Raw genomic sequence first — 16,150 nt, forward strand, 5'->3', positions numbered from 1 at the left:
CATTTTGGGTAGAACTTGTTCATTTACCACATTCATGTAAATGTCTTCTCCAGTCTTTTCCTGGAAGACTGGGCCTTGGTATAAGATGCTACAGTAAGATCATACTCTTCAGTGGAGTCCATAAGCCTCAAGCAAATGAAATATCGAAATCTGGGCTACCAAGTAGAAAATCAACCAGAATTTTAGTTTCAGTAAGCTGCTGCTGCTAAGTCGCTTCAGTCGTGTCCAACTCTGTGCGATCCCATAGATGGCAGCCCACCAGGCTCTGCTGTCCCTGGGATTCTCCAGGCAAGAACACTGGGGTGGGTTCTCCAATGCATGAAAGTGAAAAGTGAAAGTGAAGTCACTCAGCCGTGTCCAACTCCCAGCGACCCCATGGACTGCAACCCACCAGGCTCCTCAGTCCATGGGATTTTCCAGGCAAGAGTACTGGAGTGCGTTGCCATTGCCCTCTCTGAGTTTCAGTATAATCTTTCTTAAATCTTCCTACTCTCTATACTGATCATATTCTTTTAATACTAATTCCAGCGTAGAAAGTTAATATCTTTAAATTATACTTTCTCTCTCCAGTTGTCAAATGTAGAATTATCTTTCGTTGCACTGGTCAGAACTATATTTTAATGTCCTACTATGGATTATTTCATGACTGTATTATTGGTTTACTTGTTTCTTTATAAGTACTGAGGATCACATTAAAGTATATCATATTAATCTAATGGAGAATTTAAAGGTCTGTAAACCTACCTGATTAATGTATTGTAAGGCATTTTCCTTTAGTTTTTCTCATACTCTGAACTGAAGGATACAGCTGTAACTTTTCCTCAATAAATCCTTTACCTCTTTTTGAATCCTTTTAGAAAATACTTAGAAGATTTAGTAATATTACTTCTAAATTCTTTATCTACATCATAAAACAGTCAATAACCATTGGTATATAATGAGTCAATAATGTAAAAAGATTAGAAGCTCATTCCATAGCATCTCTGCCTATCTGAAGTTACTAAATTCCAAAATGGACATATGGCACACATACATATGAGTACCATACATATGCAGCTATGTGAATGGTTCTCAGCAATGGAAATAGCATATTCTAATACATTTATGATTACTGTCAAATTTGCTTTCTCCTATTTCACAGACATATAAAGGAAGAATATGAAACTTTCTTTGAATGAAAAAAGGGAAGAAATATTAAGCATAATATATTATATATACTATTCATATGGATCAAGCCAGTCAATCCTAAAGGAAATCAACCCTGAATATTAATTGGAGGGACTGATGCTGAAGCTGAAACTCCAATATTTTGGTCATCTGATGCGAAGAGCCAGCTCACTGGAAAAGAGTCTAATGCTGGCAAGTACTGAAGACAAAAGGAGAATGGGGTGGCAGAGAATGAGATGGTTAGATAGCATCATCAACTTGATGAACACAAATCTGAGCAAACTTCAGGAGATAGTGGAGAACAGAGGAGCCTGGAATGCTGCAGTCCATGGGGCTGCAAAGAGTAGGACACGGCTTAGTGACTGAAAGATGATAACAATGATATATACATGGTATTTTTCTTTTTACAAAGTAGAAGGGCAAGAATACTCCATGGTATGGATATGGCATAACATGAATGCTGTAGAAGATATGATTGTATGCCTGGGGCTATTGCTAGCTTATTCCTACAGAAATAGTAAAGACATTTGACAGGAAATCAAAGCAGGAAAATAAGGCAAAATTACATTTACAAGTTACTGCATCAGAATACTTAACATTCTCATTATCAGGGAATCTAAGGAAAACCTTGTGGTCAATGAGTTTTGTATTCAAAGTTGTCTTCCTTAGAATTTGAAACTTCTTAGAAATTATTTTCAACCGAAATAAATTTTAATTATGTCAAGTATGAATAGTTTAAGCCTTTAATATTTCTATACTCATGTTCACTTTATTTACATTTATTTTATACCAAATTCTGTTGCATTTTTCTTGAATAGTACCTGAGGAGGACTGCAAACCTTTAATAAAGCCCTAAAATCATATACAGATTATCCAAATATCCTAGTTAAAGCACTATTAAAATATCTCTCACACTTAAATGAGAGTATAAACTTAGAAAAGTAGTTAAAGCTTAGAAAAAACAGAAAAACAGTTAAAGCACTATTTAAAAAAACATTTCTCATACTTAAATATGAGTATATCAACCCTAGAAAAATAAAGAAGCTTGATAACTTTATATTGACATTTTCAACATTATATCAGTATTAATTTTCATACAGTTCATGAGGTTCTTGAGGCAAGAATACTGGAGTGATTTGCCGTTCCCTTAGTATGGCCAGAAGTATAATTCAAAGTATGCCTTCTACAACATATAGGACAATCTTTTCACCATGGAAACGTGAAGAAATGCCAGACAGTCACATATTATGTAGAGATGTTTGCAGAAACATCTGAGCAGAAATCCCATTAGACTTCATGGCCTAATCTGGACTCATCTAATGGTTAAGTAAAACCTAAGACCATTGAAATGTTTGCAAACAAACTCCCCAGAAGAAAGAGGAATATGCCCATGGCTTGAGAAAATATACCACAGAGAGGAAACTAAATACATTTACTGAATGCTTTGTAGAAGAAAAAATGGAGGGAATAATGCACAAGTCTCACTAAGTATTTTCTTTCAAATTCATTTCCAGTTACACAGAAATTTTGTTCTTCTGATTTACAACTTATGGACTCAGTCATTCTGCTAAATGATGCACTGGTCATTTATTTTTCATTTATAGTCTTTGCAATACTTTAAAAATATTATGACTACTAGCCTTCAAAATAGATCCAGATTTATACATGAATTTTAAATGTCATAAAACTTAAATTGTTTTAACATGTAAAACAGAATAGGATAAATCAGTAGTTTGTGAAAGTAATAAAATCCCCAAAGTTTCTCAAACAATATTTACCCAGTCCTAAAGCACTTTGAAAGATTGAGGGCAGGAGGAGAAGGCGATGACAGAGGATGAGATGGTTGGATGGCATCACCGACTCAATGGATATGAGTTTGGGTGAACTCCGGGAGTTGGTGATGGACAGGGAGGCCTGGCGTGCGGCAGTTCAAGGGGTTGCAAAGAGTCAGACACAACTGAGTGATTGAACTGAACTGAAAGCACTTTGAAAGAAAATCACACTTGATCTAACCAAAAGGCCATGAAGTGATGAAAGCAAATCAGAGCAACATGCTTTCCTATGAAACATTTCCATATATTTCAAGAATAACTAATTTTATCTTTAACTAGAATTAGAATCTTTTGATTAAAACTTTGTTCCCTAGGAAAATATCAACAGTAATAATGTCTCTTTTTTTCTTCTCACATATTCAACCAAAAAGCAATCACTGATCACAATTTGGAAACAGTTAAGGATCAGCAAGTTTCTGCCATCCTAAGGGGAGAAATCAGAAAAATAAACCTTATAATTCGAAGGATAATGAAGTACAAAGTATTTGCATATTTCACTAGAGTTTGCTCATATAAGATACGTGCTCTCTCTGTTCAAGTTTCAGCTTTATGATCTGATACACTCATCTTTCATAGTAGTCCACCTGTGCTTATTAGTAATCACTAAAGATAAACACAATAATTTATTTTGCAGAGCTGTTACTGTGCACGTGTTGCTTTTTCCTTATAAGATATTGATTTTGCTCTGACTTACTTCTTTTTCAGCATCTTCTAGTTTCTTTTTCTTACTCTCAGGCATTAAATCATCCAACCAGCTGAGTTCCCGTTTGGTAAACAAAAAGTCCATCAATTTTCTTACAAATACCAGAGCTAACACCTGAAGGAAATAATAAAAGATTTTAAAACAAGGAAAAAATATAAATGGGAGATTTAGATTTGTTTTGTTTTTTGGTAGAAACAAGTCAACTACAATTAGGTCTGATATTAAAGTGAAATTTTGATATATGTGTGTGTAATAGATATTGTCTAACTTTTGCTTCCTTCAATTTCTTTTCTTACCACATCTCCAGAATAATGGCTATGATTTTACCCATTATAGGAGGCATTTAAAGAAGCAATGAAAAAAACTATACTTTTGACCATTTCCTTAAAAACACTTTAAGAATATTAAACCTTTAATAACTATGCTGATAATATTTTAATCATTCATAGTCATTCAAATTCTAATACTTTAGCTTTGAAATATTTGAAACTCATCTAAAATATTTAATAAAATTTAATTTTTAAAGTTTCCTTAACTTTTCAGATTTGCTAGTATATCTTTAAAGTTAAATTGTGAAACTTTACATTTTCCACCCAACTTTAATTAATTCAAACTAATGTTCAGAATGATAGAGATAAAACTAGTATGAATCACTGAAATTCATATATAATCTAAAACCCAATTTTAATTACTAGTTTTAGTGGCTACAGTTTATACCAAGGTTTCCAATAACTGTTCAAAATTATTCGATTGTTCCAATTTGTTCATGGATTTTTAGTGAGAGCAGAAAATCAGAGGGAGAAAAAGAGCTGACTTAGAAGTGTCATACCATCATGGGAAAGACAATAGCAGCTCGTGAAACTTTTATTATCCACAAAAGGCCGAGGCAACTCATCTGAATAACTGTGAAGAGATGGACTTTTCGAAGTGGCACATGCCTTAGATATATAAAATCTGGTTGATGTTTTGCAGGCATCCAGAAGAGCTTTATTCTATCAAAGAACTAAAAGATAAACAGACTAAATTGCTTTCTACAGACAACAATAAAAGTAGGACAAGTAAATGTATAATATAGTCCAATATATGGTACACCTAGATCACATTTACATTGACATCTGGGCATCAGGACTATGAGATTGTTAAGTGTGCTTTCTGAAATACCACAACTTCAGTTTTATAATGTCCCATATTTTCTCAAATGTGGATACAGGTTATAATTTAGAAGAGTTTAATAACACTGATGCCAATGCTAAACATTGCTCCCTCAGAGAGTATAGCCTTGAGACAAAACAGAATCTTCATCATCACATGTCAATTTCTTCCTTTATTTGCCCTTTAAGTACTGGGGTTCCCTGCATCCTTCTTTACTGAATATTTCATCCATACCCACTGTTTCAACGTTCACATACTTGCTAGATTCTCAGCCCTCAGTCTCTACTGCAGCTCTTTCTGTCTTGAGCTCTAACCTCACATGCAGCTGCTGTTTAGGATATACCTCCTTATTTTGACTCTGCTTTTTTGACCTTGTCACTTTCATAGCCATAAAAGGTTTTGGTGCTGTTTCTAAAAATACAAATACCTTGGCCATAAAGTTTTAACCTAGATGAGTTATTATTAATAAAGTATTAATAATTAATAAAGAGCACATTTTAACAGTTTAATTTATTGATCAGTTTCCTCTACTACACTGTCAAATCATTTATATATATTTTCAATTGTATCTTATTATTTTCATCTGGATCAAGGTTATTTCTGTTTAAACTTTATCATAAAGACAGTACTTTATTTTTGGACTAGATATTATTTTAATAGCTTTGACATTTTTATCCATCAAAGTTAATTTTCTCAATTCAAATTTTATAGATTAAATGTCCACAAGAATCTGAAATCTTAAATCATATTTTACTTAACAAAATGTACTGCATGTTAGCTTTGTTTTATGCAGATCATTTTGTTTAATTTTTCTCAGGCCAAATTTTACAGTTTTCAATGTTTCCAACAAGAAGTGATGATTTAGAAAATGACAGTTTCAATCACTGTCAGTTCTATTTCATACCATGGAATATCTCCTATGTGTTTCGAGAGTAACATTAGATTTAGTCCTTAGCTAATTTATATGAGAATATTGTAAGCAATCTTCATTAAATTTTCCAAAATTACTCGAATACGCCAAGGAACAAAAATGCCCATTGAGTCAAATAAGTGTCAGTGTAGTGTCATACATCATGTTTTACATGATGACACCTTCTCATACCCCCAGTTCAACACTTTCCTTCTGTTTTTACCTGTCTCGTGGCACAGCATGACCTTCCCTGGGGCATCTAAACCAGAATCACACATAGTTGAGTCCATCCAGTGTCCATTTATTTAGTTATATTCATTTATACCTTCCAAAAAATTTGTTGAAAACCTATGCAGAGTACTAAGTGCTGAATTAGTTCCTGGTCTGTTCTTCTCTATATTGTCCATAAATATTTCACTGGGTCTTTTTATCTCTAACTCCTAAATATCTCTTAAAATTACATGTCATTAAATAAATAAAACTCAGTGCATGATGGAGACAGGAATAGGGAAAAAAATAAAGTTAAATCCTCAGGGCTATAAATGAATGTTTCAATTTCTATAGAACTAATTTTTTCCCCAGCTACCATTTCTCCATGTGTGAAGTTATGTTATTGCATAACTGTACTTCAGTGTGTGGGTGATTCCATTGTTATTGCTTAAATGGCACATTTGCTTTACTTTGGATCCTTAAAGTGCTGGAATGAATATAAATGTAGTTATATATCTGAGTACAGAAACAGCGTTCATAAGAACACTATGTTCTGTTTTTCCTGTCATGTTGCACAATAAGAAACCTAGATAAATTTCTTAATATTGCCAAACAGGTAATGTACAAGATTCTTCGAACAAACGGGGTAACGAATTAACATGTTTCTTGAACTGCTGATATTCTGCACATTTTAAATTATTACTACTCAAGTACCTAATGATAGTCATGATAAATGTATTCTGAGTTTTGCATGTACCTTTGATCTTATCCTAATATCAGCATCCCATTTCTCCATCCAGGTAGCCACAATATTCCAAAAAGGAATTTCAGCTCCCTGAGTTCAGGGCTCACTAAAATTTTCACTAACTCTGTTTCTTAGTGTGAGACCCTATTTGATGTTTCATTTTGCTATTTAGAACTCATTATACTTTTCTCGTGGGTCTTTGATAATATTTTCCTCAACTTTCATCTGAAAGATTCACAGCCCCAAATAATTCCAAAATTTGACATTCTTGTTTAGTTCCAAAGTTCATGGGTATAATAAACTCATGTGAGTGGAATTAGGGGGGAAAATCTGTTGAAGCTATCAAAATGATTTTACTTTATTTCTTAAAATTAAGCTGCTGTATTTATGTGAGCCTGAGGCCTAATAATAAATACTTTTCACCTACAGATGAAATTAGTACTCATAGAACTTTTGCCAAAGGCAAAAAACCCCCCAGCAAAACAAACAAACAAAACCTCTTCAGCACTCTTCCCTATCTGTTTTACCAGACCAATTCTTTTAAAATATATTTTTCATATATAAAGTTATAAATGAACAAATTAAATGTAGTTAGAGTAAAATTAAATGCATAACACTTCTCAAGTGTTGTAACAATGAAACATTCAGTTATGACCCTGAGGATTGTACTTTATTTCTTAAGATTCAACACATCTCCTCCCAAGTTACTTTTATCCAGTATCAGGATGAACACATCCTATCGACTTTGGGTGATTAGTGATCTTACAGTAATATCATGTTAAAGTTATGTCTTGATTCTGACATCCAATAGCATCCTCGGGCCTAAGAGGTTTTCCTTCTCCCAAGGTCAGAAGCTGATTTATTATTTTCTCAGGAAAAGAGTTCCTGTACTGCCTGTCCCTCAGCATTGAGAGTTTAGACAAGATCTTCCATGGTCCTGCTGCCTCATCACCCATTTTGTCCGATCAAGCAGGCTGCAGCGACCTTAAATTACCCTAGCCCCTCATGCAAGTGCATACCTTAGATAGCTACCTGCTGAGTCACAAGTACATACAAGTTCCTAGTATAATTTCCCCAATGGGCCTTGTGATCAACAACCTCCTGTGCCTTCTCCTCCTTATGCACTGCTTAGATAATACCTCTGTAAAGCTCTCTAAACCCTGCTCTTCCGATCTGAAGAGCCCAGTTTCAGCCTTAGCCAAGCAACCCCAAAGTGCTCCACCCACTGACCCTAATAAAGGCATCTGCCCTAGGTCCTGTCTCTCTCTCTCTCCATTTCGCCTTGGCCTCCCTGCGTGGCCCCTCAAGGCCAGGTCCTTCCTGTGAAGACCTATGAGTGATAAACTCTATTTCTGTTTCTCTTGTGGTCTGTTGTTAAAGCGCCAGTTCACCATCTAACACCCTGTGCTCCACTTAAAAAGTGTTAATTTGACAAATTAATAACATTTAGTCAGATGACTGTTCCTTTATAGGTCACTGAACAGTAATGAGTCTATCTTGTCAAAGAAAAAGTGGCAATTTATATTTTCTTTTAGCCAACAAAAATAAATTATACAATAAATAATCCTCAAACTAGTCTCTTTTTCAAGAAAATTTATGACAACAGTCTTATCATAAAACAAGATTATTCAAAGGAAATTTTAAATAGAAATCTGTGTTAGTTTCCTAGTGTTGCTGTAACAGATTACAACTCGGTGGCTTAAACAATAGAAATTTATTTTCTCATAGGTGTAGAGGTCAGAATTTCAAACTCGAGGTTTTGGTGCGGCCTTGTTCTGTCTGAAGGCTGAAGGGAAGAAAATTTTCTTGCCTCTTCCAGCTTCTGTTGGTTCCTGATATACCTTGACTTGTGGTGACAAAATTCCAATCTCTGCCTCGACCTTTATGTGGCTTTCTTCCCTGTGTCTCTCTGTGCCCTCTCATCTTCTTATCAGGACTCCAGTCATTGGATTTAGGGTTCATCCTAAATTCAGGGTGAGCTCCTCTTGAAATCCATAACTGATTTTATCTGCAAAGACTTTATTTCCAAATAAGGTCACATTCTGAGATTCCAGGTGGATGTGTGGGGAAGGGGTACTATTCAACCCACTATAATAACATAAGCAGGAATAATTTACCAACAGCCTCAGTAAAAAATTAAAATAATCTTGGGGCACTTAAAAAAATGTTTTAAAATTTTATTCATTTAATTTTGGGGCTGCTCTGAGTCTTCACTGCTGCATGCAGGTTTCCTCCAGCTACAAGTTGGGGCTACCCTTCGTCGCAGAGCATGGGCTCTAGGGCACACGGGCTCAGTAATTGTGACCTGGGGCCCTAGAGTGCTGCTCAATAGCTGTGGCGCACGGGCTTAGTGGCTCCATGGTATGTCAAATCTTCCTGAACCAGGGGTCAAACCAGTGTCCCCTGCCCTGGCAGGCAGATTCTCATCCACTGTACCACTAGGGAAGTTCCTCTTGTGGTATTTTTTAAATGTGTCCACAAATTCTTTGATATTATTCTCTTCAAGCGATGGAGTCTAAATTTCCCTCCTCGTGTGTGCAAACTGGCCACGATGACTGGCTTCTAACAAATATAAGAAAAGTGGAAGTGACCATGTGCGACCTTGTAGACTGTCAGTAGGCACAGTGACCTCAGCCTCACTCTGCCTCATATTTCTCATTCGGATGGACGTTGGGTGTGATGTGTGATGACACTCTGTTGTGATGACACTTAAGTGTCTGATGGAGAGGCCACTTATCAATAGGCAGAGAGGCACTACCATCTCTTGCCCACAGTGTTGGGATAAGCCATCTTGGATAAACACCTTCTAGTCCTATCCAAGCCTTCAGATGACTGCAGTTCTTGTCCACATCTTGCTAGCAGCCACATAAGGCATCTTGAGCCAAAATCACCCAGCTATTATATTTCCAAGTTTATGACCCACGGAAACTGTGAGATAATAAATGTTTACTGTTTTAAGCCAATAAGTTTTATAGAAATTTTTAGGTAACAATGGGAAATTAATGTGAAAACTATATTTATTTAACCAATAATTAAACAATCTATAAGGTTTTCCTTATTAATTTATAAAAATAATTCTATAAAGACAATTGCAATAATAACAGAAAAGCAAACATAAAAGGCAAAAATCACCCAGAATCTTATTACCTTAACAAATTGTTCTTTCTCCACCTTCCTTTTTAATCTACCCACACTCACAGTTTCTTAAACCTGTGGTAGTTACAACTTGTTTTCCCACTTTTTCACCTCACATTTCACTTTTTCATAAGCATTTTTACTGTGTTATTTTTATGGCCATCGTATTTATAAATTTCAAATTAATTTATCAAATTTATATTAACCATAGATTGCTTAATTTTACTGTTGTTGAGTAATTGTATTGTTTCCAATATTTTGATAATATGTGTTACAAGGAACATCTTTGTGTATGTTTTTTTTTTACTATTTTCATTGTTCCACATACATCATCACAGTATCAAAGATTAAAAACATTTTAATATTTTATATAGTTTTAAATATACTGATATCCTTTTCTAAAAGGATTATAAAGTATAAATTTTTTACAGTTTTAACATGTATGTGTGTTAGTCACTCAGATGTCCAGTTGTTTGCAACCCCATAGACTGTAGCCTGCCAGGCTCCTCTGTCCATGGGATTCTCCAGGCCAGAATACTAGAGTGGGTAGCCATTCCTGTCTCCAGGGTATCTTCCCAACCCAGGGATTGAACCTGGGTCTCCCACACTGCAGGCAGATTCTGTACTGTGTGAGCCACCAGGGAAGCCCCACAGTTTCAATATACTCATAGTAAACAGAATTACCCTCAGATTATGAACCATTTTTAAGAAATTTTTAAGAAATTTAACGGTAGACTGAAAGCTACTCCTCAGATAACGACATTTTCTTAGCTCTCAAGTGACTTTGCATCAACAGACCGTAAGATATGTCATCACAGCTTTACTGTATATACTTTACTTACTATATTATTATAAAGTAATTTACCTGAATTCCTTTTAGTGATGAAGCACCCATATAAAGAAACACTCCATATAGCACTGGCATAGGAATGAACTGTAAAAGAACAATTAGAAAAAAGGCAGAGGTTATTTTCAAATATAATGTGGTTGAGACATTTTGTACTTCCAAAGAAAAACACAGAAAGGTAAATATTTTAGAAGTATGGGGCAGAGTCAGAAGACACAGGTTCAAATCCCAGCTCTAGCACTTTTTAGCTGCATAGCCTCAGGTAAGTTACCTAAGCTTTCTGTGCCTTAGTTTCCCAATATCTAAAAAGGGATAATAAAAAGTCTATTAGACATATTTAATAGGTCAAAATCAATAAAATCACATGATGTATAATAAACAATAAATATCAAGTATATTATTATGCTACATTAGGGAAATTTAAATGAATTCAATTATTTTAAATGAATTAAAATCTTTAAAATGAATTCAATTATTTTAAACATAAAAAAAAAGTATATCCAATAACGATGTCCATGTAGTAATTTTATGGAACATTTAAAATACGAAACTGTACACGTGGCCATGATCATGGCGCTGCTCATCTCTATGTCTCTCCCTTTATGAAGTAATATTAATCTCAAACATATCTGTCCACTGGCAAGAAATTAGAAGCTTTCTTTTGTGTAGGCATACAGTAAACTCAGGTCACAAGTTAGTCAGAGATGAGTGACTATTTCCCAGAACTTGATTACCATTTTGAAATTACAATAATAATTTATACATCAAATTTACTTTGCCAGATTAAATTTTCTACATACTTAAGGATTCTAAAATATAGCACATAATTTCCCTTGGTAAGAAGCTATATAAACATGGTAAAAAAAATTCATCACTTTCATCACATGCCATACAATATTTACAAATTGATGGCTTAGACTCAAATGAAATTTCTTAAACAATAATATGTATATTCTGCCTTCTCTCAAATTCACAAAGGGAGATTTCATTACCTTTAGAATACTAGTCATAAAGACTGATGAGCCCATGAGAATGAAAATCATAAGCCCTGTAACTCTTTGCTCTCGAATGCCAAGAAATTTGGGTTGTTCTCCTGGAGCTGAACATTCAGATTCCAGTTTCAGGCTGTTGACATGAGTGATAGAAAGGACAGTGGCAGCCACAAACCACGGCAGGCCCATGATGGAGCACACACCCAGCATGACAGCCACCATTAACAGATCCAGATGGTACCCACAACCTTTCTGTTAAGAGAAAGAAAACAGGATTCTCATTCTACCTGAATTTGGCATAAATACCAATGACACCACAACCACAGAACAGTAAAGAAGAGAAAAGAGGTACTATTTTGAATCTTACATAACTGATTCTGAAATGCAAAATAAATTAAAGATAAAAAGAGAATAGTCTCAAAATATACAGTCCACTTAAAGAAAAGCTACAGATGTTCCTACTGCAATTATGATTATAGTGACTTCTACATATTTTAATAGATATAATTCTGGCTTACTAGTACACTAGTTTCCATTCTATTTTTACTGAATAGGTAAAGTCATTATCAAATACAGTCCCTTTACTTTGGTTCCTTAAATGGGCAGGTTAATTTGTAATTCATGTCTTTCATCATTAATTTATACAAAAAATTATTGAGCATCAATTATATATCAGGCATTAGGCTGAGAAAACAAAGTAACAACTGTGTCCCCAGTAGAGCTAAGAATGGCCTGGTTGTGACTAGACACCACTTCCTGACAATATCCAGGAAGCCCTCTTGCTAAGAACTCTGAAAGGATAAACTCTTGTTAAGTCCTTTCCATTTACCCTCTTTTGTCTCAATGGTTGACTTTTATTGTGAAAAATAATATCATAGAAGCTAAACTTCCTTTTACATACTCATTTTTATCCTAGCATAGAACTATCTTGTTCTCATCTCTTGCAGCACTAGAAAAACTTGGCCTCTCCTTAAAATGATAGTTTTGTACTTTCTATCCCCTATATGATTCTATTCCATCACTGACTTCCAGATGCTGCAAACTTGAGTGCTCTCTTAATGAGATAGGAAATGTAAATAAGGAAAAATGGATGCATGGGACATGCGGAGGTGTGGAGAACTGAAGACTCTTCCCTTGAGGAAACTGATTGGCTAAGAGTCCTTAGAGGACACAAACAAGATGGGGAACAGTGCTGTCACCATCACCCATAGGAAACTGACAGTGTAAAGCCTAACAGTTAGAAAATGCTATTTTCTATTCCAACTTTTAATGACTACTTCATGAGAGGCAATATAATAAGATGGTTAAGAGTCTAAGTTCTGGAGACAGGTTCAGTTCAGTTCAGTTCAGTTGCTCAGTCATGTCTGACTCTTTGCGACTCTATGAATTGCAGCATGCCAGGCCTCCCTGTCCATCACCAACTCCCAGAGCTCAACCAAACTCATGTCCATCGAGTCGGTGATGCCATCCCGCCATCTCAACCTCTGTTGTCCCCTTTTACTCCTTCCCCCAATCCTTCCCAGCATCAGAGTCTTTTCCAATGAGTCAACTCTTCGTGTGATGTGGCCAAAGTATTGGAGTTTCAGCTTCAACATCAGTCCTTCCAAAGAACACCCAGGACTGATCTCCTTTAGAATAGACTGGTTGGATCTCCTTGCAGTCCAAGGGAGTCTCAAGAGTCTTCTCCAACACCACAGTTTAAAACCATCAATTCTTTGGTGCTCAGCTTTCTTCACAGTCCAACTCTCACATCCATACATGACCACAGGAAAAACCATTGACTAGACAGGCTGGAAGAAGCACAAGCTGGAATCAAGACTGCCGGGAGAAATATCAATAACCTCAGATAAGCAGATGACACCACCCTTATGGCAGAAAGTGAAGAGGAACTAAAAAGCCTCTTGATGAAAGTGAAAGTGGAGAATGAAAAAGATTGGCTTAAAGCTCAACATTCAGAAAACGAAGATCATGGCATCTGGTCCCATCACTTCATGGGAAATAGATGAGGAAACAGTGGAAACAGTGTCAGACTTTATTTTGGGGGGCTCCAAAATCAGTGCAGATGGTGACTGCAGCCATGAAATTAGAAGACGCTTTCTCCTTGGAAGAAAAGTTATGACCAACCTAGATAGGATATTCAAAAGCAGAGACATTACTTTGCCAACAAAGGTCCATCTAGTCAAGGCTATGGTTTTTCCAGTGGTCATGTATGGATGTGAGAGTTGGACTGTGAAGAAAGCTGAGTGCCAAAGAATTGATGCTTTTGAACTCTTGAGAGTCTTCTCTGCAAGGAGATCCAACCAGTCCATTCTAAAGGAGATCAGTCCTGGGTGTTCTTTGGAAGGATTGATGTTGAAGCTAAAACTCCAGTACTTTGGCCACCTCATGCGAAGAGTTGACTCGTTGGAAAAGACTCTGATGCAGGGAGGGATTGGGGGAAGGAGGAAAAGGGGACGACAGAGGATGAGATGGCTGGATGGCATCACCGACTTGATGGATGTGAGTTTGAGTGAACTCTGGGAGTTGGTGATGAACAGGGAGGCCTGGCATGCTGCAGTTCATGGGATCACAAAGAGTCAGACACGACTGAGCGACTGAACTGAACTGAACTGAACTGAGACAGACCTTTGTTGGCAAAGTAATGTCTCTGCTTTTGAATATCCTATCTAGGTTGGTCATAACTTTCCTTCCAAGGAGTAAGCGTCTTTTAATTGCATGGCTGCAGTCACCATCTGCACTGATTTTGGAGTCCCCCAAAATAAAGTCTGACACTGTTTCCACTGTTTCCCCATCTATTTCCCATGAAGTGATGGGACCAGATGCCATGATCTTCGTTTTCTGAATGTTGAGCTTTAAGCCAACTTTTTCAGTCTCCTCTTTCACTTTCATCAAGAGGGTCTTTAGTTCTTCTTCACTTTCTGCCATAAGGGTGGTGTCATCTGCATATCTGAGGTTATTGATATTTCTCCCGGCAGTCTTGATTCCAGCTCATGCTTCTTCCAGCCCAGTGTTTCTCATGATGTACTCTGCATAGAAGTTAAATAAGCAGGGTGACAATATACAGCCTTGAGGTACTCCTTTTCCTATCTGGAACCAGTCTGTTGTTCCATGTCCAGTTTTAACTGTTGCTTCCTGACCTGCATATAGGTTTCTCAAGAGGCAGGTTAGGTGGTCTGGTATTCCCATCTTTTTCAGAATTTTCCACAGTTTATTGTGATCCACACAGTCAAAGGCTTTGGCATGGTCAATAAAGCAGAAATAGATGTTTTTCTGGAACTCTCTCGCTTTTTCCATGATCAGCCAGGAATCAAATGCTGGCTTAAGCAATGATCTTGGACGAATCATCTAAACTTTTGTGTCTCTGCTTCCCTATCTGAAAATGGTGATGATGATGACAGGAGACATACTGCTGAGTTGTTCTGATAATTAAATAATTTACAAATGATTTTCACATCATTTAGAATGATGTCTGATATATTAGTAAGCACCAAGTAAATGTTAGGGACTATCATGTTTTCACAATTGAACAAAAACTTTCTTCTTTTGTACTTACTTGTTTCAAGGCTCCTTAATAAAAATACGTATATGTTTCTTAAGGGCAGGTAAACTTATCACATAATTTCTCAGTATATCCCAATTTTTAGTGCAATCATTAACATACAATAAGCAATCAAAAAGTCACAGACTGACAATTTTAAAAGGAAATATGCATAACTGAAACATTTTAAAAATCAAATTTAGGTGTAATTTTAAAATAAATATAACTTTTACTATTATGAATGTGAGCAGAAATTACTAATTATTCTACAGGAGTAATTTTGACTTTTTTTTACAGGCAGTTTTACCAAGCTGCAAGAGTTTCTAGTTTATCTGAAAGCCAATATAGCCTTGAAGGTAAAACATACTGAGTACTTGATGTGTATTTGTGATGGTAGTGTTTTCTTTCTGCTATTTTATTTCATTGTTTTATTAAGAAAAACACCCTTAAAATCAGTTGTACTTCCTTCCCTTTCTGTTTACCCGTGCCAAATCATAAAAGTGCAGGAGACGACAGAGAAAAGAAAATGAGACATATCCGCACAAGAACCTTTTTTCCTCCTGCACTGTCACCAGTTCAGTGGCACTCTCCCTTGGGTCAGCTTAGCTGCGGTAATGCTCCAGGTTCACCCAAATGCCTAAACTCAATTTCACCTGTGAATATGACCCTAGACAATTTTTCGGCTAATAAATCTGGAGAGGATTTCTGCTAATAACTCTGGAGAGGTGTTCTGGAAACAGCTGGAAGGTGGGAAGAGAAACACCTTTGTGTCAGCATGACCAAGAAAGTATAAGAAGCTTCACCAGAGCCAGACTATGGTCCCCTAGTCCTTTTGCAGAACATCTTGGAAGATGTAGTTGCATAGGATAGAACTCAAATTTTAGTCCCATTGGGCTTCCTACGACTCAGTGGAAAAGAA

The 16,150-nt window shown here is 36.1% G+C and overlaps 1 protein-coding gene across 2 annotated transcripts in view; it reads right to left on the bottom strand.

The window, feature by feature from the left end:
- SLC4A10 (solute carrier family 4 member 10) overlaps window positions 1-16,150 on the bottom strand; it is a 343,935-nt gene that overhangs the window by 16,428 nt on the left and 311,357 nt on the right. For both annotated transcript variants that reach the window (XM_069574340.1, XM_069574339.1), the window contains exons 19-22: window positions 11,694-11,945; window positions 10,720-10,788; window positions 4,532-4,705; window positions 3,694-3,816 (exon numbers count right to left, since the gene is read on the bottom strand). In XM_069574340.1, the coding sequence (XP_069430441.1) occupies window positions 3,694-3,816; window positions 4,532-4,705; window positions 10,720-10,788; window positions 11,694-11,945 (618 nt within the window). The remainder of the gene's footprint in view (window positions 1-3,693; window positions 3,817-4,531; window positions 4,706-10,719; window positions 10,789-11,693; window positions 11,946-16,150) is intronic.

Source organism: Ovis canadensis, chromosome 2 (genome assembly GCF_042477335.2).
Source record: "Ovis canadensis isolate MfBH-ARS-UI-01 breed Bighorn chromosome 2, ARS-UI_OviCan_v2, whole genome shotgun sequence".
In the NCBI taxonomy this organism is placed as follows: Eukaryota; Metazoa; Chordata; class Mammalia; order Artiodactyla; family Bovidae; genus Ovis; species Ovis canadensis.